At 52.5% G+C, this 22237-nt stretch overlaps 1 protein-coding gene across 1 annotated transcript in view; it reads left to right on the top strand.

The window, feature by feature from the left end:
- Window positions 1-22237, top strand: part of col7a1 (collagen, type VII, alpha 1) — a 408534-nt gene that overhangs the window by 103920 nt on the left and 282377 nt on the right. The window contains exons 13-16 of the mRNA XM_038812016.1: window positions 2440-2556; window positions 3621-3773; window positions 11778-11909; window positions 14111-14254. Of these exons, the coding sequence (XP_038667944.1) occupies window positions 2440-2556; window positions 3621-3773; window positions 11778-11909; window positions 14111-14254 (546 nt within the window). The remainder of the gene's footprint in view (window positions 1-2439; window positions 2557-3620; window positions 3774-11777; window positions 11910-14110; window positions 14255-22237) is intronic.

Here is a 22237-nt window from a genome sequence, read left to right as displayed (position 1 = left end):
AGTTCACCTGACCCACAACTTTTACTAGATTGTGGTATGGGGAGCACACGGCCCACTCTACAGGTGTGCTACAGCAGAAAAGGGAAAGTAATTTTTTAAAGCAAAACAATGTTTATTCTATGAACTCAAGTTAACCTTTTTAAAACATACTGTGAACATCTTAGCAACCATTAATTTAAATACAACCCCCAAAGACTACAACACTGAGTAATCCTTTAAGCTTTCCTTTTAACATACGACTTAAAACACGTTTTCCCAGAAGCACATCAGGTTAAAGTCGCTACTGTTATTAGTTTTAAATCAGCAGGATCGATTTAGAGTCTTTAGATTACAGAGAAAGACTCTAATACACCTTCTGGCTGTGACTGCAGCTATCCAGCTCTGAAAATGAAACTAAAACACACCCTGCAGCAAACAACCAAAACGAAAGTAAAAAGCTGACAGACAGCCCAGCTCCACCCCCTCTCTGACATCACTGCAGTAATAAACACTCATTTCCTAAAGGTACTCTCACTACAGATACTTATATACACACCCATTTATAAACACCCATTTCTTAAAGGTACTCTCACTCAAGATATTTATATACACACCCATTTATAAAAGCCTATTTCTTAAAGGTACTCTCACATGACACGGGATTCTCTGGTACTGCCGGCAGTGTACCCTTGCCCGTGGATTTCCCGGGATTCTCTGGTCCTGCCGGCAGTGTACCTTTGCCCGTGGCTTTCCCGGGATTCTCTGGTCCTGCCGGCAGTGTACCCTTGCCCGTGGCTTTCCCGGGATTCTCTGGTCCCGCCGGCAGTGTACCCTTGCCCGTGGCTTTCCCGGGATTCTCTGGTCCCGCCGGCAGTGTACCTTCGCCCGTGGCTTTCCCGGGATTCTCTGGTCTTGCCGGCAGTGTACCTCGCCCATGGCTTTCCCGGGATTCTCTGGTCTTGCCGGCAGTGTACCCTTGCCCGTGGGTTTCCTGGCGGCATAGGGAGGCTTCAATGGGAATGCCCATTGACAGGTCGGGAGCGGAGGATCCCATCGGGAGCGAACGTCACGCCGCCGAGAATCAAACGGCTGGAAAGCCGGACTATCCCACTCTGCCTCTCTAAATGTATCAGGGATTGAGAATGGAAAGGTCAGGAAAAGACTTTGGCCCTTTGAATTTGATTTAGTCAGAGCGAGTGGAATAGGAGCTCTTCATCAGAACTCGGAGGCCAACTACCTGTTGGTTTCTGTTTATGGGTGTGATCTACCAGCCTCGTTGAGCCTGAACGGGAGCGTGACACAGCTGATAGATGCCGTAAGAAGGTTAGAAAGTGGGCTTCTCAACAGCCAGAACACCTGGTGGGATCTAACCAGATCCTGCAAGGTGTCGCGATCAGAATCTCACCTGCAATGGGCGGGAACAACCCGCCCGTGCCTACGTGAGTTTTAAACCCTCTTAGGCGTGATTACCCAGGATCCACTGGGCTCTGGGCATCTACTGTCATCCTCAGGGAGTCACTCGGGGACATCTCCTGGGCTATCGGAGCTCCCGGGTGGTCAGGGACAGGGTAGGGTGACCCCTTGGCCCTCCCCCTGGGAGGCGAGCATGGTGGCACTGTAAAGCCAGCAGCAGCACTGCCAGGGTTCCAGGATGGCAGTGCCCATGTGCCAGCATGGCATGGCCAAGGGTCAGGGCCTGAGGGTGGGGGGGGGGGGGGTGCATGCCCATGAATGGAGGGTGGGGGGGGGATTGCTGTGAAGGGTGGGGGTTGCTGGGTCGGTATGAAGGGGCCTCATGAAGGTTGGGGGGGGGGGGGGGGGGGGGGGGGTGGGGGGAGGTGAGAGGTGGAATTCCTTTCAGAATGACGGCCCGAGCTCTGAGGAACTTGTCTGGTCAGTGAGTTCAACTCCCCAGTGATGAAAATAATTCTTGGGGCGAGATCTACCGGGCGCAAAGCAGCACGGTGCGGCCGGTAGATGTCGAGGTCCCATGATCAACCCGGTTTGCCACACGTCGCCAGATCTAACGCGATCTCATTGTGGGCGGATCGCATTCGGGCAGATCTGCATATTAGAGTGAGACAGCTAATCTCCCTCTAATATGCGTTCCCGAGATCCAACCAAGGCCTGGAGATCTAACCCCGTCGCCTTGGAGACCTCCGGCAAGCGCCGGTAAGTGGTGGTCCCGCCAAACGGTAACCAGCCGGAACGACACTGGTGGGGGTCTCCCAGGGGATCGGAGGTCCCAAGGTGCTTGTCCCCTGGGAAACATTCCGCCAGATCATTCCCGATATCTCCCACTGCCTGAAACCTCCTTATTTCGCTTTCCTTTTTTAATGGGTTAAAAAGTTCTGGGAGTTTGTTGTGCAGGGTGGGCCGAATGTCATTCAGCTTTTACCACGTTTACATGACCCAGCATACGTGACCCACGACCTAACATTTTCTTCTATGTTCGATGAGCTGTGGCAGGAGAGTTGCTTTTAAGGACGCTTGCGATTAGCCCCGTCGCTATCCGTGTGACGTGGAATCTACAAGTGGATGCCAGCAGCTATAGGATAGAGTGGAGAAAAGCCACAGGTAAGGAACAATCAAACGCAAGTCCTGGTAACAACAGCGAGGGAAGGTGAGGGGATGTGGAGGGGAGAAAGTCATTGGTCACAAAGTACGGGATCTGGAAGTCCATATTTAAAGAGAAGAGCAGCTTTTTTTAGTTCTCTATTTCCCAGTAGCAGCTGGTAGGCTGATGGATAGGTGGCCATTGGGGGGTTGGCTCTCCCATAACAGGAATCCGGTATCTGTATGTAACCTGCAGTAATTCACAGATCACAGAATTTACAGTGCAGAAGGAGGCCATTCAGCCCATCGAGTCTGCACCGGCTCTTGGAAAGAGCACCCTACCCAAGGTCAACACCTCCACCCTATCCCCATAACCCAGTAGCCCCACCCAACACCAAGGGCAATTTTGGATACTAAGGGCAATTTATTATGGCCAATCCACCTAACCTGCACATCTTTGGACTGTGGGAGGAAACCGGAGCACCCGGAGGAAACCCACGCACACACGGGGAGGATGTGCAGCCTCCGCACAGACAGTGACCCAAGCCGGGAATCGAACCTGGGACCCTGGAGCTGTGAAGCAATTGTGCTATCCACAATGCTACCGCGCTGCCACGGTGATAGGGGGGAATTGGTGATAGGGGGTTATTAACTGGGAGGAAGCCTTGCAGATAGAACAGGGGGATTTACAGAGGTAGCTTGTTCACCTGGGCTGGGGCGGGGAACACTTTTGCTTCACCTCGTCCTCGAGCAGTGCTGTTAAGACACTTCCTGAATGGATTTGACCTCTCACGCCCCCCCACTGGATTTTGAGGGAATCTCACCCTGCAGCCGTAAAAATACATCTCAGGCTAAACCAGAGACTCGGGATCTCTTTAAAATATTTGACTAACCAACCCGCCTCCTGGGAATGTGTTGATTGTCCAGTCGTGGGAAACATCCTTCACCCACTGATCAATTTGAAACTCTCCGGAAAACCATGACGGGAAGGGTGAGGCCGGGATCTGGGAATGTTGGGTTCGTAACTCCCTTTCTGCATCCGTGCCTGTAAATTTAACATAGAAATCTCTCTTTGCTTTTCACAGAGGAACAGGTGAAATCTCACAAAGCTGTGCTTTCCACCACCACCAACAGCTACGACATTGTCAACCTTTCACCTGGCACGGAATACGCCATTACACTCTACACTCTGTACAATGGCCGGGAGGTTGCAACACCAGCGACCATGTCAAAGACAGGTATGTTCAGAAAGACATGCTTCAAAATGCTGGGAAGTCATGACCAGGGCTGCCTTGAGGGGGAGGAGGGGGGGGGGGTGATAGGGCAGAAGGCCGTGTCCCAGGATGGAGGGTCTTTGAAATAGGAGAACCCCCGGAGAAAATCTCAGGGACAATCCCAACAAGGACTGAGATGAGTAGAAATGCCCTCACTCAGAGGGTGGCGAATCTTTGGAATTCTGTATCCCAGAGAACAATCCAGCACAGGAACTGGGCCTCCAGGCCTGTGTCAATCATGATACAACCCTTGGCCAAAACCCTCAAGCTGTGGAGGCTGAATCGATGACTGTATTCAAGACTGAGATGACTAGAGGATGGATTTCCCCCATTTTTGAGGGTAAATCCCGTGGTGGGGGCGGGAATGTGGCATGCTTCCCACTGCAGAGGCTGGCCGGAAAACATCCGACCCTCACCCCACGAATTCCACGCTTGGTTGTTTTGCGCTACCGTGGCGGAGCAGGCCTGATGGTGCGTTGTCCGTCTTTGTCCCCGGGCGCCATATCGGAAATTGTGCCCCAAAATCACTGGCCCACTATTGGAGTCACGCACCGCTCCTCTCTCATCCTTTGGGCCTATCCCTGTTGCCATGGTGACTACCGGTGTCCACATCAGGCTTGCTGAAGAGGAGGCGTGAAACAAAGGAGCTCATTGCTCATTGTGCAGAGGAAGTGTGTGTGTGGGGGGGGGGGTTGGGGGTGGTACGTGGGGGGAGGAGGGGGGAGGAGGGAGGAGAGTTCACTGTTGACCAGGCCTTTTAAGGAATGGGTTATATCTTGAGTTTCGAGAGGGGACGATGATGGCAGGAGTTGCTGGGGGGAGCTGTGCAGTTTGCAACCTCCGGATAGTTGGCAAAATTATTGATTGTTGGACTCCAATTAAAGGATGTGGAATTCTACCCTCTGTTGGCCACAAATACTTTCACACCTTCTTTATCGCAGTGAAAAGCTATCCCCTCCCAACAAACTTCAACAACTTGTACGATGAGTGAGCGATGGAACAATTATACTTAAAACTCACTTTCATTCAGGGATGGTATAGAACGGGCATCAGACAGCTGAGGGACCTGTTTATCGACGGAAGGTTTGCAAGCCTGGGGGAGTTGGAGGAGAAATTTGGGCTCCCGCCGAGAAACATGTTTATATCTGCAGGTAAAGGCATTTGCTAGACGGCAGGTGGAGGGATTCCCTGCGCTCCCCGCGAGGGGGGTGAGTGACAGGGTGCTCTCGGGGGTCTGGGTTGGGAAGGGGAAGATATCCGATATCTACAAGCTTATGCAGGAGGTGGAAGAGGCGTCAGTAGAGGAGCTGAAAACGAAGTGGGAGGGGGAACTGGGGGAACAGATCGAAGACGGGACATGGGCTGATGCCCTGGAGAGGGTTAATTCTTCCTCCTCGTGTGCGCGGTTTAGCCTCATTCAATTCAAGGTGCTGCATAGGGCCCACATGACTGGGACGAGGATGAGTAGGTTCTTTGGGGGTGAAGATAGGTGTGTCAGGTGCTCAGGGAGTCCAGCGAACCATGCCCATATGTTCTGGGCATGCCCGGCATTGGAGGAGTTCTGGAAGGGGGTGGCGAGGACGGTGTCAAGGGTGGTGGGATCCAGGGTCAAGCCAGGCTGGGGACTCGCGATCTTTGAGGTTGGGATAGAACATAGAACAGTACAGCACAGAACAGGCCCTTCAGCCCTCGATGTTGGGCCGAGCAATGATCACCCTACTCAAACCCACGTATCCACCCTATACCCGTAACCCAACAACCCCCCCCTTAACCTTACTTTTTAGGACACTAAGGGCAATTTATCATGGCCAATCCACCTAACCCGCACATCTTTGGACTGTGGGAGGAAACCGGAGCACCCGGTGGAAACCCACGCACACACGGGGAGGACGTGCAGACTCTGCACAGACAGTGACCCAGCCGGGAATCGAACCTGGGACCCTGGAGCTGTGAAGCATTTATGCTAACCACCATGCTACCGTGCTGCCCCTCCAGAGCTGGGAGTGCAGGAGGCGAAAGAGGCCGGTGTTTTGGCCTTTGCGTCCCTAGTAGCCCAGCAAAGGATTTTGCTGCAATGAAAGGATGCGAGGCCCCCAAGCGTGGAGACCTGGATCAATGACATGGCGGGTTTTATTAAGCTTGAGAAGGTCAAATTCGCCTTGAGAGGATCGGTGCAAGGGTTCTTTAGGCGGTGGCAACTTTTCCTCGACTTTCTGGCTCAATGATAGGGTACTGGGACAGTAGCAGCAGCAACCCGGGGGGGGGGGGGGGGGGGGGGGGGGGAGACGTTGATTATGTTTGCTTATTTTATTTTAAATTTGATTTATTTAATTTTAATTTATGGTTAAGTTCTCTTGTTGGGAGGGGGGGTGGGGGGAGTGTGATACATGTGATGTTACGGTTTGGAGGGAATTGTGGGTGTTCTGGGGCTGTTAGTTGCATATTACTGCTTGTTGCTATACTTGTTGTTATATTTTTATATTTTCTGTAAAAAAATTCCAATATAAATTTTTTTTTTAAATCCTGGAGGGTGCCCACCTCTGCAGGTGGTGCAGCCGAGGCTTCTGGGAAGCCGGCTCTCTGATTGGGTTTGGGTTAACAGCATTGGGAACCCACCCTCTTGCCCTCGATCAGACCACCAGCTTGGAGGTGGCCCGTTGGGAGGTTGCCCCCGACCCCAGAAAGTGTGAGATCAGGAAATCCCGTCTGGTCCTGATGTTGAGAATCTGAAGCCGACGGGAAAACCCTTCTGGTTGCCACCGATAACTCGGGGAGAAAATGAGTCCATGGAATCTGTGCACGGGGCTGCAGAATGACAGCAAGCTTTCTGCATGATCTCCCTCCAAACAGCACACAGGACCACCAGAGAGCCGTGGAGCTGCTATATTTCATTAATTTATTCATTTGGGTTTCGTACTGCGGCACAGAGGAAGAACAAAATAAAATTGTCAGCCCCTTCCAATGGCAACCTTCCTATGCAAGGGCAGGATGGTATCCCACCTGCCCTCAACCTCTCCCCTCCTCACTGTCCAAGGCCCCAAACACTCCTTCCAGGTGGCTTCTTACGATCCCCCTCAGTGATTAATCATTTCAATTGAATCTATCTCTGAAGCGAAGCTTCAGGGTGGGATTTGCCGGCCCCATCGTGCCCAGCGTGATGACGCAGTGAGACAGTTGAATCGTGCAAGGGGCCTCATGTGGCTCTTCGTGAGATTCAACCGAACCTCGTGAGACATCGCAAACTCCCGATCTCGCCCTTGTGTGGGCGAGATCCAGATCAGAATATTTAAATTAGCCATTGGGCCTCATTTAATTATGAATGCTGTGGAATCTCCCGTCGCCCGGGAACTAATGGCCTCCCCAGCGAGGCCTCACCGTTTAGTACTGGTCCACACAAACATGCATGAGTTGTAACGGCACCTGGAGGGGATGCCCAGGCTAGGGGAGACACCCGGGAGGTTGTGGACCGGGCAGGGCAGTACCCTGGCACTCCCGCTGGCATCCAAGCACCCTGGCAGCGCCACCCTGGCACTGTCAGGGTTCCTGGTGGGCGCTGTCAGGCTGGAAGGGACACTCCCAGGGTGCCAGGCTGGAAGTGCCCAGGTTGCCCATGCCACGGGTCGGGCCCAGGTTGCCTTGCCCCTGAGAGGTGGGGTGAGGGTGAGGTCGAGGAAGCTAGAAGAGGTAGGTTCGGTGAGGTGGGGGGCATCCGGGGGCCGCTGTGGGTTTGCTGAGGGGGGTCGTAAGATTGGGGCTGCCTTTAAAAATGGCTGCCCGATCCACGAGTAGCCTTCCTGCACTGGTCACTACAGGAAATTACTAAAATGCAGCCTCGACCACGCGTTCCTCGCCGAGGTCAAAAAATGTGGCAAAGTGCCTTTGAATAGCCGAGCGTTTCTCAGCACTGAAGTCCCCGAGAGATACCCTGCTAAATGGTAGACTCTGTTATTTCCCCGCTGAATTGGGCCCTTACCCTCTGTAAAAACATTACCACCACTCCCTTTGTCTTGTGTCCCAGGACATCTTTGTCATTTAATCTCTCCTGCCCTCCTATCCGTCTCTGACCTTCCATTTCCCCATCACACACACACAAGCAACACACACACATACCCACAGACATACCCACACACATACACACACAGCATACATGCACCACAAAAAACACGCACACAAACAACAGAAACACACACAAACAGACACACAACACAGACACAACACACAGCAACACATACAACATGCACACACACAATACATACACAGCAATACTCATAACACCCTTACACACAACAATGCATAATACATACAGTAACACACACAGCAACACACACAATACACACTCAGCAACAGACAGCAACACACACACAACACATACAGAGCAATACACAACACGCATACACACAGCAACACAGATAACACACATACAACGCACACGCAAAACTCACTTACTTACTGATGCGACCATCAATTCACTCTGAGACACGAGTTGGAGTAAACTGTGGCTTTAATAGGCTTACAACTGAGCCTGCCTGCGACTATGCTGAACTGAGGGCGGACTCACAGGACCGCAGCACTTATACTTCCTGAAGGGGGCGGAGCCAAGGGCGGAGCCCTGTACATGCTCCTCATCACAGTAATGTACAGTGTGAATTATAGTGGTTACATATTCACCACACTTACACAACAACAACACACACACCATTTGTACCCCTCTGCAGTTCTGAAGAAGAGACACACAGACTCGAAACGTTAAATCGTGTTTCTCGCTCCACAGTTGCTGCCGGACATGCTGAGTTTATCTTGCATTTTCTGTTTTTAATTTCAGATTTTCAGCATCTGAGTATTTTAATTTTATAAAGCTGGCATTGTCGGTTTTGTGGTTGAGTGGCTGCTTCTGATACTTGCTCTGTTGTTGGTGCCATTACTTTGTGGGGATAAAAGTTTGTATTTAGATCGCACTTTTCACTACCACAGGATTCTGCGTCAGTGAAGTACATTTGGAATCTTGGGCATGGTTCAGTGTCCTCATCGTTCCCGACTTGGTGTCAGGATGAGGCCTAGACGCTGTGGTCTGGATCTTGCCCTCACTGGGCGCGATCCAGATATGCATATTTAAGCGAGCCTATATGCATTCACGGGATTTTCCCGGCTCCCAGGGCCTAACGGCTGTGCCTGGGAGACCTTGCTTGGTTTCCGCACACCTGGACCTGTGGTGATGGCACTCAGGGAGGTCTCCTCGGCCATTAGAGAGCCCAGGAGGTCGGGGACATAAGAACATAAGAACTAGGAGCAGGAGTAGGCCATCTGGCCCCTTGAGCCTGCTCCGCCATTCAATTAGATCATGGCTGATCTTTTGTGGACTCAGCTCCACTTTCCGGCCCGAACACCATAACCCTTAATCCCTTTATTCTTCAAAAAACTATCTATCTTTATCTTAAAAACATGTAATGAAGGAGCCTCAACTGCTTCACTGGGCAAGGAATTCCATAGATTCACAACCCTTTGGGTGAAGAAGTTCCTCCTAAACTCAGTCCTAAATCTACTTCCCCTTATTTTGAAAATGAAATGAAAATCGCTTATTGTCACGAGTAGGCTTAAATGAAGTTACTGTGAAAAGCCCCTAGTCGCCACATTCCGGCGCCTGTCCGGGGAGGCTGATACGGGAATCGAACCATGCTGCTGGCCTGCTTGGTCTGCTTTAAAAGCCAGCGATTTAGCCTGGTGAGGCTGTGCCCCCTAGTTCTGCTTTCACCCGCCAGTGGAAACAACCTGCCCGCATCTATCCTATCTATTCCCTTCACAATTTTAAATGTTTCTATAAGATCCCCCCTCATCCTTCTAAATTCCAACGAGCACAGTCCCAGTCTACTCAACCTCTCCTCGTAATCCAACCCCTTCAACTCTGGGATTAACCTAGTGAATCTCCTCTGCACACCCTCCAGTGCCAGTACGTCCTTTCTCAAGTAAGGAGACCAAAACTGAACACAACACTCCAGGTGTGGCCTCACTAATATCTTATACAATTGCAACATAACCTCCCTAGTCTTAAACTCCATCCCTCTAGCAATAAAGGACAAAATTCCATTTGCCTTCTTAATCACCTGTTGCACCTGACAGGATAGGGTGGCACCCTGGCTCCCTCTGATACCCAGGCACCTCGGCACCTACCAACCTAACACCGTGTCACTGCCACCCTGGCACTGCTGGGCTGGCGGGGGCAGTTCTGTGGCTGGGCGCTTCCAGGGATCAGGCTGGGGGTGGGGGGGCCTTACCAGGGGGAGTGGGTGGATGTTCCTGGGGGATTCCCCGAGGTTGGGGAAAGAGGGGAGGTGGAAAACGGGGGCGATGTTCAAAGGGGTTGGAGGATCAATCCAGCGGGTTTGGCAGCAGGAAATGACTCAAACTGTGGCGTCGGCAGAGAAACTTCCTGAGGCTCAAAAATCGGACAAAATGCTGCTGAATAACGGTGCGTATCTCCGTGCTGCAGCCGCACCAAAATCGGGACATAGATTTCTTTCCGTTGAATCGCGCCTGCACTTACTATTTTACTGAGGAAATCCTGCAGACACTATTTGAGGCAGGTGAGGCCTCAGTTTCACGTTTTATGGAAAGGCACCTGTGACAGTGCAGCACTCAATCAGCACTGCTAGGGAAGTGCCAGGCTGGGTGTTTGGCTCCAAGACCCCGCAGTGGGTCTCCTGACTCCCAAGGATGAGTGCGCTGCCCACTGAGTCACAGCAGATCCTTCAGTCCACGAGAGTTTCCCTATATTCCTTCATGGGATGTGGGTGCGTTGCCAGAATTTCAGCGGGCATTTCAAAGAACAGACTGGGTTAAGGGTGACCAGTTGCCTTCCCCAGTCGGGGCATTGGCGAACCAGACTGTTCTGTTTTTAAGATAAATGATAGTTGCCATGGGCACCATGACTGAGGCTAGCCTTCAATTAGGGGCAGCGCGGTAGCACAGTGGTTAGCACTATTACCTCTCAGCTCCAGAGTCCCAGGTTCGATTCCCACTCGGGTCACTGTGCGGAGTCGGCACGTTCTCCCCACGTCGGCGTGGGTTTCCTCCGGGTGCTCCGGTTTCCTCCCACAAGTCCCGAAAGACGTGCCGGTTAGGTGGATTGGCCATGATAAAATTGCCCTTTGTGTCCAAAAAAGGTTGGGCGTGATTGAGTGCTTAAGTGTGGTGCTCTTTCCAAGGGCCGGTGTGGACTCGATGGGCCAAATGGCCACCTACTGCACTGTAAATTCTATGTAATCTATGAAAATTCCAGATTCATTAATCGAATTTACACCAGTTGCCATGTTGGGATTTGAACCCATGACCCCAGAGCATTAAACTGGGCATCGGCCAGTCCAGTGACGTTAACCTCACATCGCCGTCTGCCCCTTGAAGATTGTGTGAGTCATACAGGCTCCCTAATGCCCTCAGATGGTATGTGTTGTATTTAAACTGCATGTTCCTATATGTTTTATCATGTATCTGGATCAATGTTCTTCCCAGACCATGTACACCGAATACATCAACTGTTGGGTTGGCGTACAGCAGGCAGGTCAGTCAGCCGTTGGCACGTTGACATGGCGACTGAGCCCTTGTTGCAAAGAAGGAGGGGGTGATGGAACCATCAATTCACCAGACACGTGTTTCCGATGTGAATCTAGGCTTTAATCGACTTACTTCAGAGCCAGCCTGTTACCCGTTGATGAACTCGAAGTGACCCAGGCTGACTCTGGACACGGATACTTATACAGCTGCACTAAGGGGAGGAGTCGTGGGCGGAACCAAGGGGGGAGCCCAGTACAAGTTCCTAAGTGCTCCCAGTGCTACTCCCCCAGTGGTAGGATGGCGCCACAGCGCTTACAATAACAGTGTGAATTAGTATATATACATTCAGATATTACATTCACCACAGGGGGGCAGCGGTAACCGTTTCTCATTTTGTCATCACTTTTTCTACTTCGCAATTAGTGGAGAAGGAAATCGCACTGGGCACCGTCGCCAATCTGAGAACAGTGGAGACAACAAGCAACCGGATCCGGATCAGCTGGGCGGGAGTGGCTGGAGCAACAGCTTACAAAATAGTGTGGAGAGATCAGACAGGTACGTGGGTTTGAGTAGGGTGATCATGGCTCGGCACAACATTGAGGGCCGAAGGGCCTGTTCTGTGCTGTACTGTTCTATGTTCTATGTTTCGGAAACCGCTGGAAGAAGGCTGATGTGCGGGGGCCAGAAAATAACCCATTGAATGGCAGGGCAGACTCAACGGGCCGAATGGCCCACTTGGGCTCCCATGTCTTTTGGCCGGTTCTGGTCTAACGCTGGTAGGGGAGCTGAACAAGATTGGGAAGCACAGCCATCATTGAGGGCAAATAACATGGGGATAACAATCAAAACGCTATCAGGAGAGCAGATAAAATATCGCTGGTCGAACAATAATGAAATCGATCGAGTAAACACGACGATATTGGTAGACAGACGAATGTTATCCAGCATAATGAATATTGTAGCATTGATCTCTGATGTGTGGCCAACACCGGGGCGGTGCAAGCTTTGTGCTTTCCACCTGTGATTTCCACATATCCAAGTGGCCACCTTAAGCCACGAACACAATTATTCTCTCGTCGTCTGACTGTGTCTTTTAAGCACAAAATGAGGCCATTGGGTCCATCACGCCAATGCCAGCTCCCTGTAAAGCAGTCCAGTCCGTCTGGCTCACTCCCCGTCACCCTACAAGTTTATTTCCACGTGTCTATCCGATTTCTCTTTGCAAGTGGAGTCGACCAATGATTTTTAAATTCAGAAGTGCCGGAGGTTAATTGTCACTGGATCTCAACAACTTGTCGCATTCAGAGTTAAAGATATCGAGGGACATTGCATATAGAATGGAGAGATTTATTGAATGATTACAGGAGAGAAGGAGGCCGTTCAGCCTGTCGTGTCTGTACTAGCTCTCCGTAAGAGCAACTCACCCAGTCGCACTCCTCCACCTTTTCACTGTCAAGTCCTCCCTTTAGGTCCAAGTCTCTTTTGAAAGCCACCATTGAATCTGCTTCCACCTCACTCTCAAGCCGTGCGTTCCAGATCCTAACAAGTCACCGTGTAAAAAAAGGATGTTTCCTGATGTTGCTGTTGATTCTTTTGCCAATCATCTCAAACCAGCATCCTATGGTTCTGGATCCTTCCACCAGAGTGAACCGTTTCTCTCCGGCTACTCTGTCCAGACCCTCATGATGTTGAATTCCTCCATCAAGTCTCCTTTCCATCTTGTTTTGTCCAAAACAAACAGTCTTGCCCGATCTTCCCCAATCTATCCTCATAACTGAGGCCCTCGTCTCAGTAACCATTCTCCAACGCCTCCACATCCTTCCTAAATTCTATTTAAGGAAGTTAAGCCCAAGCCAGCCAAATTAAAAAACAAAATGTGTTTATGGGATGTGGGCATCGCTGCCGGGCCAGCATTTATTGCCCATTCCTGAGGGTATTTAAGAGTCAACCACATTGATGTGGATCTGGAGTCACATGTAGGCCTGATCGGGTAAGGACGACAAGATTTCCTTCCCTAAACGGCGTTAGTGAACCCAATGGGGTTTCACCGACAAACATAACACTTTTAGTTCCAGATTTTTATTTAATTCAGAGTTCACCATCAGCATTCCCCAGAGCCTTACCCTGTGACAATACCACCACACCACTGCCTCCCCTGTGGAGGGGATTTACCAGAACCTCCTTTCATCGTACTTCGTGCCATTATTGAGATAGCCCGCTGCTCTATAACCCGTTGTGCCAACCTGCCCTGCCAACTTGTTGCACATTTGACCTCGGGGGCCCTCCGCCCCTGCGCTCCCTATAGAATTGTACCCTTTGTTTTATATTTGGTTTATCTTTGTTTTATCTTGCCTATCCCCATTCTTTCGACGACAATGAAGCATTTTGTACTTCTCTGCCAGTTGTCCACCCATTCCACCTAACCTATCTGTGTCCTTTCAAAGTTTAACACTACCCCCTCACAGGCCACAATGCTTCCAGGTTTTGCGTTACAGAGGAACGTACACATTCGGAGCAGGAGGAGGCCATTCAACCCCTCGAGCCTGCTCCGCCATATGTTCGGATCATGGTTGGCCAGACTCCGACCTCTACCTTCCAGTCCGCCTGCTATGCCCATCATTTCCCCTGTCGGTGAACAACCTGTCTAACCCGGGCCGACGTCACACTCAGCGGCCCATGTGTTATTTGCATGTTTTCGAAATAGCTCCCGGGTCAAGTCCGGGGTGTAATCTGTAACCTATCCCTTTCCCCTGCAGGATATGAGATAACTAGACTCGTGTCACATGACGTCACCTCATTGGACATTGACCGCGTGCAACAGGGAGGAACGTATTTCATCAAAGTGTCTCCACTCTCTGGAAGCAGAGAAGGAAATTCCGTGAGCATCGTGGTCCGGGCAGGTAAGAGATGACGCGAGAAGTGTGTTCACCCTGAGCTTGTTCCTTCCAACTCTCAAACACATCGTGCAGGAAACTCTGACTACAACTGAGAAAGCACACCCTGTAAATGTTGTGCGACTGAGTACAGGCCCCAAAGGGTCAGGAATCTGCCGAACTCGGATAATAGAGCTCGAAAGGCAATGGAATTGATGTACGATTAATTGCATGAAAGACACAGATTGATACAACTGTGGCTTTATTACAGTCAGATGCGTGGCCTCCTACTGCAGCTGGCAGAATGGCTGATCAGAATGAGGACACGCTGGGCAGAGCTAGCCGGCAGGGGCTACCAGCAAACCTGTAGTGCAGGTCCTACCTTACATCCCCTAATACAGGTGCACACAGTGGTTCACCACAGGAATCAAAACTATAAACACAAGGGGGCAGTATTTTCCTTACAGGCTTCTGAACTCTGCTGTCAAGTCTCGAATAGGGTTCAGAAACCCATACACTGCAGGGAAACAGCCCCACATTCGAGATTTCCCCCCAGGGCCCCCATTTAAGGATGGTAGGTAGGCTCTGAAAGCTGGAGGACCAATCAGAGGCCTCCCGGCTTGACAGGATGTCACGGCAGGTAAGCGCGAGAGGGGGGGGGGGGGGGGGGGGGAGTTTCAAGATGGAGGCACACCCCCTCGCACTTTTTAAAGCCTCAAATAACAATTGGCCTTTGGGCAGCCAGGCTGCCCTGAGAAGGGCGAGCTGTGCAAATCCCCTTTTGCAGGGTGACCTGTGGCCTCTACCACAACCAGACAGGCAGGGAGAATCCCTGAGTCTGCCTGGTGTTCTGGCACCCTAATCCCCCACCTGGACTAACCCGCTTTGCAGCCAGCAACCTGGCCCCTGCCAACTCCAGGAACCTGGAGGCTAACTGGAAAATCCCAGTTATCCATTATCAGGGGGTGGGGCCAGGGAATGGGCATGCAGGCTGGCACCGTGAAACTTTACCCTCTACTGCCTACCTCCTCACCCAGCCCTGGCAGCAACCCGAAATCCAACCGGAGTTCCGGAATGCTCGCTGTGTTCGCATTCCAGGATCCTTTGGGGGAACCAAGACGTGCACGTGCGAGACGTGCGGATGCGTTGGTGGACCGCAGAATCCGATGGTAAATGTGTGAAACCTCATTCCCGGAATGCGGGAATCGCTGGAAAGGCGGATTTATCGCCTGTCCCAGGTACCCGGGGAAGGGTTGGCGGTGAGCGTCCGGGGGCGAGGGAGGTCCAGATTTTAAGCCTGAGCCACGTGGAGGAACGCCCGGGCCAAGTTTATCCAAGTTGGGGTTGGGGGGGGGTGGCTTGGGGGGGGGGGGGGGTGGTGTGCCCCCGCATCTGTGGAAGGGGTTCTATTCAAGACAGATTGGTTTGTCCTGAACGGTGTGACCAATCAGCAAGTTCTTGACTCCCACGGAAACAGGCCAAGTTTCCTGAATATTTCCTTAGCCTGTCGCAGTGAGGGCTCCTCCTGCCTGGAGTGAGGCGAGGTTGATCAGGGAGAGCGTGACTTCCAGACCTGGCATGGTTTCCTCGCCACTTGATCTCACAGCTGTTAATAAATTGGCTGGTATGCCTGAGGATGTGCGAAGTAAACAGGAAATTGCAGGATCAGAGCAGTGTTTGCTAATCCGTTTGAAGTCCCTTCTTCGCATCTCACAATAAAACTCGATAAATACTCGACACATCGAGGGCATTGAGGTCTCCATCGGCAATGTCCATGTTTCTTCCAAACGGGCAGAGCGATGGTCTGTCGCCATCTGGCGTGAAGCAGGCGTGTTACGTTAATTATATATTTGGGGGATCTCATGCCATGGTGGCAGGTAACACCCCCCCCCCCCCCGCCCCGTCCCGCCCCGCCCCGTCCCGCCTCGCCCCCCCGCCCCGTCCCGCCCCGCCTTGGGGTTTAGGCTGCACCCCAGGACACCCTCGCCAAGTAAGGTGCATTCATAACCCCGCCAAACAGCTTGATTAGAAACTTGGACCAAATCCGGCAGGAAGCAGTTTGCAAATCTAACCGGCCCTCTCAAGAAGGGGCCTTCCGTATCTCTCCCCAAAATGGCGAACATGTCGTTAACCTAAATCTGCATTAATTCGCATCTCGCAATCCAGATTGAAGTCGAATCTAACAGTCTTCCCGGGAATTAATCGGAACCCCGGCGAGAAATTACGCTGCTGCTGTTTGGTTCTCCTGTTTAGAAACGTGAAGCTGGCGCAATGGCTGCAGTGAGGAGCTGTTCCCAGCTCGAAGGCACTGGAACTCGTGGGGAGGGGGGGGGGGGGGGCCCTCAGTGGGTGTTGGACTTAGTCGGGGGGGGGGGGGGGCTGAAGCGTTGCAGATCGGGGGTTGTCCATGAACTCGCAGGGGGTGGGGAAGGGGGGGTTGGTGAGAGGCTCTTACATCTATGAGGCCTTGAAGCCATCTTTAAGTATTGCAGATACCCATAACAGGGGCAACTACGGCTGCTACCTGCCTGTCCCACCAAACAGTTCCAGGGCACAGCCTTGCCCTTGCTCAAAATGTGGCTCCGATGCCATCTCTGCTGATGCTCTGCAATACACCCCCCCCCCCCCCCCCCCCCCCCAGTGGGTCTCCCGCGTTGTGGTGGTCTGCTGTGCCCTCCACAACCTGGCACAGCAGCGGGGCAAGACGCTGGAGCAGGAGGAGGAGGACCTCGTCTGAGGCGGACCAGGAGGGGATGGAGGGTAAGCCCGGGGAGCACTCCCAGGAGGAGCCGGAGGATCGAGGACAAGCGACGGTGAGGGTCCGGCATGCCCGGAGCACCAGGAAGGCCTCATCCTCACCAGGTGCTTATAGGATGAGGCCTTGTCCATCAGCTGCCCGCTCCCCCACATTCCCCTCCTTCCCACCCATTCCCCAACACCCCCCTTTCTCCCCCCCCCCACCCCCGAACTACCCTGTTCCACCCTGGCTGTGTAACATCACTCTAGGGTGATGGGCAATGTCAGTTGGTCACTATCCAAGGCAGGTGAGTGATGATACTTCGCTGTGTGGTCAGTTCTACTGCTCCTCAGTTTTTGCCAAAGTCTGACTCCTATCTTCCTGCTGACAACACGCTCGCTCTCCTCACCCGCATCGGGGGGCGTTTGACCTTTGATCACTGTGCGCGGGGCGGGGGATGATCGGAGGTCAACATGGGGTGGGGGTGCAGGCAGGCGTAACACGGATCAGGTGTTATATATTTTATTTTTTAATACAAATTCAGAGTACCAAATTCAAGGGCAGCATGGTAGCACAGTGGTTAGCACTATTGCCTCACAGCTCCAGGGTCCCAGGTTAGATTCCCGGCTTGGGTCACTGTCTGTGCGGAGTCTGCATATTCTCCCCGTGTGTGCGTGGGTTTCCTCCGGGTGCTCCGGTTTCCTCCCACAGTCCAAAGATGTGCAGGTTAGGTGGATCGACCACGCTAAATCGCCCTTAATGTTCAAAATTGTCCTTAGTGTTGGGTGAGGTTACTGGGTTATGGGGATAGGGTGGAGGTGTGGGCTTGGGTAGGGTGCTCTTTCAAAGAGCCGGTGCAGTCTCGATGGGCTGAATGGCCTCCTTCTGTGCTGTAAATTCTATGAAATCTATGACATTTTTTCCAATTAAGGGGCAATTTAGTGTGGTTAATCCATCTGCCCTGCACATCTTTGGGTTGTGGGGGCGAAACCCACGCAAATACAGGGAGAATGTGCAAACTCCACACGGACAGTGACCCAGAGCCGGGATCAAACCTGGGACCTCAGCGCCATAGGCAGCAGTGCTAACCACTGCGCCACCTTGCTGCCCCCGGTGTTATATATTTTAATTGTGAACATTTGACATTTCCATTCCCCTCGCTACAGACAGACCCAGTAATCGCATCTAACATTTTGGACACTAAAGGGCAGTTTAGAATATAGAACATATAGCAAAGAACATACAGTGCAGAAGGAGGCCATTTGGCCCATCGAGTCTGCACTGACCCACTTAAGCCCTGACTTCCACCCTATCCCCGTAACCCAATAACCCCATCTAACCTTTTTGGACACTAAGGGCAATTTATCATGGCCCATCCACTTAACCTGCACGTCTTTGCACCGTGGGAGGAAACCGGAGCACCCGGAGGAAACCCATGCAGGCACGGGGAGAACGTGCAGACTCCGCACAGACAGTGACCCGAGGCCGCACTCGAACCTGAAGCTGTGAGGCAGCAGTGCTAACCGCTGTGCCACCATGCCACCCGATTTGTGGTGGTGGTGTGGGGGGGGTGGGGGGACGCGGTCTGTAGGGAATTTGAGGGGTGGCAGGGGATCTGATGCCAGGAGAGAGGTGGCAACTTACCCTTGCTGCTCTGTGGAGGGTGTTGGCCGGCCGGCATTGTCCAGCGGTCCTCCTGGTCATGCTGCCCACACTGCCAGCTGCTGCCCTTGCCTCCCAGGTGGCATTACTCACCCTACTGCTGGTCCTCCGTCCGCTGGGGGGTAACAGGACGCCCCATCTCTCATCGACGGCGTCAGGAAGCTTGGCCAGGTTGGCATACCCGAAGCGAAGAGCAGGTCTGTGCGCTGCCATGCTTGTGTGTTAACTGGGAGAGAGTGGTGAGGGAGCATTGCAAAGCAGCTCCCTGACCTGTTTAGCTCACATGGCTAGACAGCTGGTTTGTGATGCAGGGCAAGGCCGGCAGCGTGGGTTCAATTCCCGTCTTGGCTGAAGGCCCCATCACTGTCTGTGTGGAGTTTGCACTTTCTCCCTGTGTCTGCGTGGGTTTCACCCCCACCACCTTAAATGGTGCAGATTAGGTGGATTGGCCATGCTGAACTGCCCCAAAAATAATAATTGGGTACTCTAAATTTATTTTAAAGAAGAATCTCCCCCGTGTTAGCAGCGAGACACTGAGGCGCTAGTCTAACTAATCAGTCGTCACGAGAGCCAGTAATGGCGTGATGCTCGTGGGGGGTCACTTTCGGCACTAAATGCCGTTAAATACGGGCCGTGATCTCGCCAACACGGCTGTCAATCGCGCCCAAAATGTAATTGAATCGCGTCCAAAATCTACCTGTTACAATACCACTGATGAACCACCAGAGGTCGTCATTGAGCAAGCTGTCTGACAACAGATTGTCCTGAATGCTGACAATCTAAATCATCCTCACCTGGATTCTCCGTTGGCCCACGCAGGAATTGGGAAAGGCGATTGGCCAGAGAATTGGTTTTGACGCCGAAATCATGGCAGGCGCCGGGTTTTTGCCAAATCGCAACTCCCCGGTGCCTCGATAGAGGCGTCACTGGCGTTCCACTCCGCGTGTACAGTACACGCCATTGACATATCATTAGCGGGCCTCACCCGGTATTTTCCGGGGTCTCCGTGACTCTCTGCCTTCATTGGGGGGAATTCCCGTCGGCGAGGTTAACTTGTGCTGATAAAAATCGAAAAACATGAGCCGTGGTTGATGAGGGAGAGAGTGGAGGTCGGACATGGAGAGGCGCGACTATGGGTTGCCAGTCCTGTCACTGGCCGAGCTGACTGGGGCGGTGAAGGCGGTAGTGGTCCTGACACAGCCATGGGGTGGGGTCGGTAGTGACGGGGTGACTGGCCCGGCGCTGGTGTGTGGGACGGGAGTGCCAGGGGCAGGGTGCTACCTATTCACCCTGGCCTCCCTGAGGAGATCGTGCAGTTTTTTTCCTTCACTGCTGGTCGGTCCAGATGGTGTTGCCCACGGCACGAACCACCTCTACCACCTGCGCCCAGGCCCGGTGAACGGTGGCGGCTGGCAGCCTCCTTCCCGGCCCAGGGTTGCCCACCTCTCCTCCACGAAGTCGAGCAGGGTCTCGAGCTTGGCGTCCGTGAAACAGGGTGCCTCTCTCCTCACTGCCATCTTGTTGGCTGGGGTGGTGTGTGTCGGGAGTGAAGTGGGGGGGGGGGGCGGGTTGTGTATATGCGGCTGCAGCTTGTCAGCGTCCTGAGTGTCAATTGCAAACCCGGCGAATCCGGCACCATTTCTCATTGGAATCGATTGTGTTTCACGTGGCACCGGTGCTAGCCCCTCCGCAGTCGCTGAATCGGTCCAGGTGCGGCGCAAGTTTTGCTGTCGTGGAACTCCACGAATCCTGCGCTGGCGTCACCACTTCGCCTCAGGAACGGAGAATCTGCCGGCCTGTTTGTAATTCTGGATCAAAATCTGAAATGTTCACGTTTCAGATGCTGATTGAGCAACATTTTATGTAATTTCGATCAACGGCCTCTGTTTTTCTCGGGTATAGTTTAAAAAAAAATTTAGATTACTCAATTATTTTTTTCCAATTCAGGGCCAATTTAGCGTGGCCAATCCACCTACCCTGCACATCTTTGGGTTGTGGGGGCGAAACCCACGTAAACACGGGGAGAATGTGTGAAGTCCACACGGACAGTGACCCAGAGCCGGGATCGAACCTGGGACCTCGGCGCCGTGAGGCAGCAGTGCTAACCCACTGCGCCACCGTGCTGCCCATCTACGGTATAGTTTTGACCACAGACACTGGGGGCTGTGATTAAATATTGCAAAGTACTTGTTACTAATTACACCATTATTAGCAAAGAGAATATTTTAGTATGATGGTTGTACTTAATTTCTTATTCTCAATTTAGAGTACCCATTCATTGTTTTTCCCAATTCAGGGGCAATTTAGTGTGGCAAATCCCCCTACGCTGCACATCTTTGGGTTGTGGGGGTGAAACCTACCCAAACACGGGGAGAATGTGCAAACTCCACACGGACAGTGACCCGGGGTCGGGATTGAACCTGGGACCTCAGCGCCGTGAGACTGAAGTGCTAACCTCTGCATCACCCTGATGCTCCGATGGTCATACTCAATTAATGTTAAGGCAAATAATGTCATGTCAATTGTACATTTGGGAGGGCTTGTGGCGCACTGGGTAACGTCCCCACCTCTGAGCCGGAAGCTCCAGGTTCGAGTCCCACCCCAGGACTTGATGGCCAAAGAACGTGCATTTGCAACGCAGCCAAAGCTGGTTGATCATCAGCTTGTAAATCCTTCCAATGGGTTCCAATGGCAGTCGGTAAAAGTGGGAGATATTCCTGGTCAGCTGTGCGTTGGAAAGAAAGTTGGCTCCTTTCTGGAAGCGACACAGGCAAATGTGTGTGTTGGCACGGCAAGCTGGACTCCCTGAGTGAACGGTAACGCACCACCACCGAGTGTCTCAAAAGAGGCAACCTCCGGACTGAGTTTGTGCCAGATTCCAGACCTGGGCGCTTTACGGAGACAAGGTGATGATCGACCTCACGCATTCTGCAACATGTCTCGTCCTATTACTCATCCCCCCTCCCTCGAGAGTCTGGTTTTGTTGCTGCTTTTCATTCTGAAGGCCATGTAGGATGTGAGGCAGCATTTTCCAGCCCTTCCCACCAGATCTCCGGGCCCACAGATGGCCCCTCCACCCCCGCGATGGGTTCCCACACAAAACACCATAGACATCGGCGGGACTGGAAGATACCCCCGGCTCCCAATCCACCAAGCAGCTGTCTCTGGACGAATAAAACTGTCGATCACCGGCTAGTGCGATGTGTTGTGGTGTGAAGTTGAATAGAAGATTTACATTTAAAAGATTTGAAGCCCTTTGAAGTGTACTTGGCTTAGGAGGAAGCCTCCGACACTTGTAACAGCTGCCGCTTTCAACACTTCTGTCTGAGGCAGCAGATGTTAAGGACGGGTAAGTGAAAATGCAGCGATTTTTCAGTCTACCGCCTGGACTGCTCTTCAGCTTTTAGACAGGGGTGACTGATGGGGGTCTCTGATGTTGGTCTCTGATGGGGGGGGGGGGGTAATGATAAGGCGCCTGAGGGAGGGATCGGTGAGAGGGAGTGGGTCAGGGCATCCTCATGCTTGTGTGCTGTGGGGGTGGGGGAGGGGGCCCTTTATGCCGGGGATGAAGGAACTGTGCTCCGAAAGCTAGTGATTCCAAATAAACCTGT

Source organism: Scyliorhinus canicula, chromosome 11 (assembly GCF_902713615.1).
Source record: "Scyliorhinus canicula chromosome 11, sScyCan1.1, whole genome shotgun sequence".
Taxonomy (NCBI): domain Eukaryota; kingdom Metazoa; phylum Chordata; class Chondrichthyes; order Carcharhiniformes; family Scyliorhinidae; genus Scyliorhinus; species Scyliorhinus canicula.
Note: the sequence above shows the minus strand (reverse complement) of the source record. Positions and strands in the feature narration are given on the sequence as shown.